This window comes from Egretta garzetta, unplaced genomic scaffold (genome assembly GCF_000687185.1).
Source record: "Egretta garzetta isolate BGI_Z169 unplaced genomic scaffold, ASM68718v1 scaffold937, whole genome shotgun sequence".
In the NCBI taxonomy this organism is placed as follows: domain Eukaryota; kingdom Metazoa; phylum Chordata; class Aves; order Pelecaniformes; family Ardeidae; genus Egretta; species Egretta garzetta.
Genome location: NW_009260283.1, coordinates 67,452 through 69,200, shown reverse-complemented (window position 1 = coordinate 69,200; position 1,749 = coordinate 67,452). Strand labels below are relative to the sequence as shown.

The 1,749-nt window shown below is 59.6% G+C and overlaps 1 protein-coding gene across 1 annotated transcript in view; it reads right to left on the bottom strand.

The window, feature by feature from the left end:
• CTNND1 (catenin delta 1) overlaps positions 1–1,258 on the bottom strand; it is a 20,025-nt gene extending 18,767 nt beyond the window's left edge. Inside the window, exons 1-2 of the mRNA XM_035897917.1 lie at positions 1,145–1,258; positions 17–336 (exon numbers count right to left, since the gene is read on the bottom strand). Coding sequence (XP_035753810.1) covers positions 17–211 — 195 coding nt within the window. The 5' untranslated portion in view covers positions 212–336; positions 1,145–1,258. The remainder of the gene's footprint in view (positions 1–16; positions 337–1,144) is intronic.
• Positions 1,259–1,749: the final 491 nt, after the last annotated feature.

Below are 1,749 nucleotides of genomic sequence, written 5' to 3'. Positions count from 1 at the left end.
CGAGGGGGTTTTTTACCTGGTGCCGCCGGGTGAGCGTGCCGTTGGCCAAGCCCGGGCTGGCGTCCTGTGGGGAGACCCGGACTCGTTCCAGTTGGGCTGAGACATGGCGCCGTTCCTCCTCGAGCGCCCGGGTCAGCTTCTCGAACTGTGCCTCCTGCTCCTTGACAGAAGCAAGGATGCTGGCGGTCGACTCCACTTCCGAGTCGTCCATGGGTGATGGGTGCCCAGGACGGGCAGGGCGGGGGCAGAGGGCACAGGGAGGCACAAGTGGAGGCGGCTTGGTGTCAAGGTGAGGGGAAGAAAAGTGACCCAGAAGGGCAGGAGCCCTTCTCCTCACTGCACGTGATTTGGGGGAGAAACGAGGAGTTTTTTCGGTCAGAAGAGACTGATTTCATCAAGACAGATTTTCAGAACAAGAAAAAAGTTATCTTATGGCATTAACACCCATTCCCACCCACCACCAGAGAGCTGGCAAGAGGGTCTCAAAGCAGCACAGTCCCAGGCGTGACCCAGACGCTCCTTGCCCTTAAGCTTGGATAAGTGGCACTTTGGGGGCAGAAGGTCCTCCCCCATCATGCCACATGGTTGGGGTGACCCAGGTTCAGAAGAGCTGCTGTGTACTGAGGAGGTTCGCCCCGCCCCCCGGCCCCCCCCCCCCCCGGGCTGCAGGAAAGCCTCCCCTAGGAGGAAAAGCAGCTGGCAGGAGGGCAGGCCACATCCACATCCCCACAGCAGAACGGGGGACACTCACCCACACAGTAAGCAGCGAGCCACATCCCACAGTTTCCTCCAGAGAAGGGCTGAGGGAGGGGGCCGCATCACTTATCGGCTCATTCCTCCCCAGTGTGGTAAAAGGTGGGGAGACAGCCCCAGCTCCTTCCTACCCCGGGAAGGGGATGAAGTGGGACAGGATCCCCCGAAAGGGGACCCCATGAGCCCCTTTGCTATCCAAAGTCACCACCGTCCAGGTTCTCCCCAGAGCACTCAAGGCTGCAGCCAGCCTAGGAGGTCCTCAGCCCACAGATCTAGGGACAGGCATTGGCTTGGACCCCTCCACCATCCCCTCCCCAAAGGAGAACAGGGAACAAGTACACCACAATCAACACATTTTTGATAGAGAAGGGCAATATTCTTCCATACAGACCTGTTAGAGGAGGAAGTTCAGGTTTGATTGGCAAAGGCACGGGACAGCCAGGTCTAGACGCAGAGAGTCATGGGAGAAATAGCCCAGCCACCACAGTGAGGAAGCAGGAGGGAAGAGAGCTGCAGGGACAGCAGGAGAGGTCAAACAAAAAAAAATCATACCAGTGAATTCAAAACAGAAAGTAGGGTGGACAACAGACCAGGGAAAGGGGGCTCCTCCCTCCCAGCCCTCTTCTCTGATGGATGGAGCAGTGTCTGGAGAGGGCCAGTGGGATGACAAACGCTTTTCCCACAGCAGCCCCCCAGCTCCCTGAAGGCCCCAGCATCTCCAGCCGTTCCTCACCAGCAGGGGAGCAGCACAGGCAGGGAGGAGCAGCGAGGGCTCAGCCTCCACCCCACGCGCAGCCCAGCCGAGTCCCAGCAAGCCCGCCAGGTTTTCCCAAACCCGTGCAGTCATGGCAGGCATGTGGGGACTCGTTCAAGCCAGGCAGCCGGCAGAGAAACTGCTTTCCCACGGTCTCCAGCATCAGCTCTACCCACTCCCCCTGTGCCGCCACCCCGGCATGGCTGTAACAGGAAACCCCGGCCCAAGGCTCTTACCAGAGC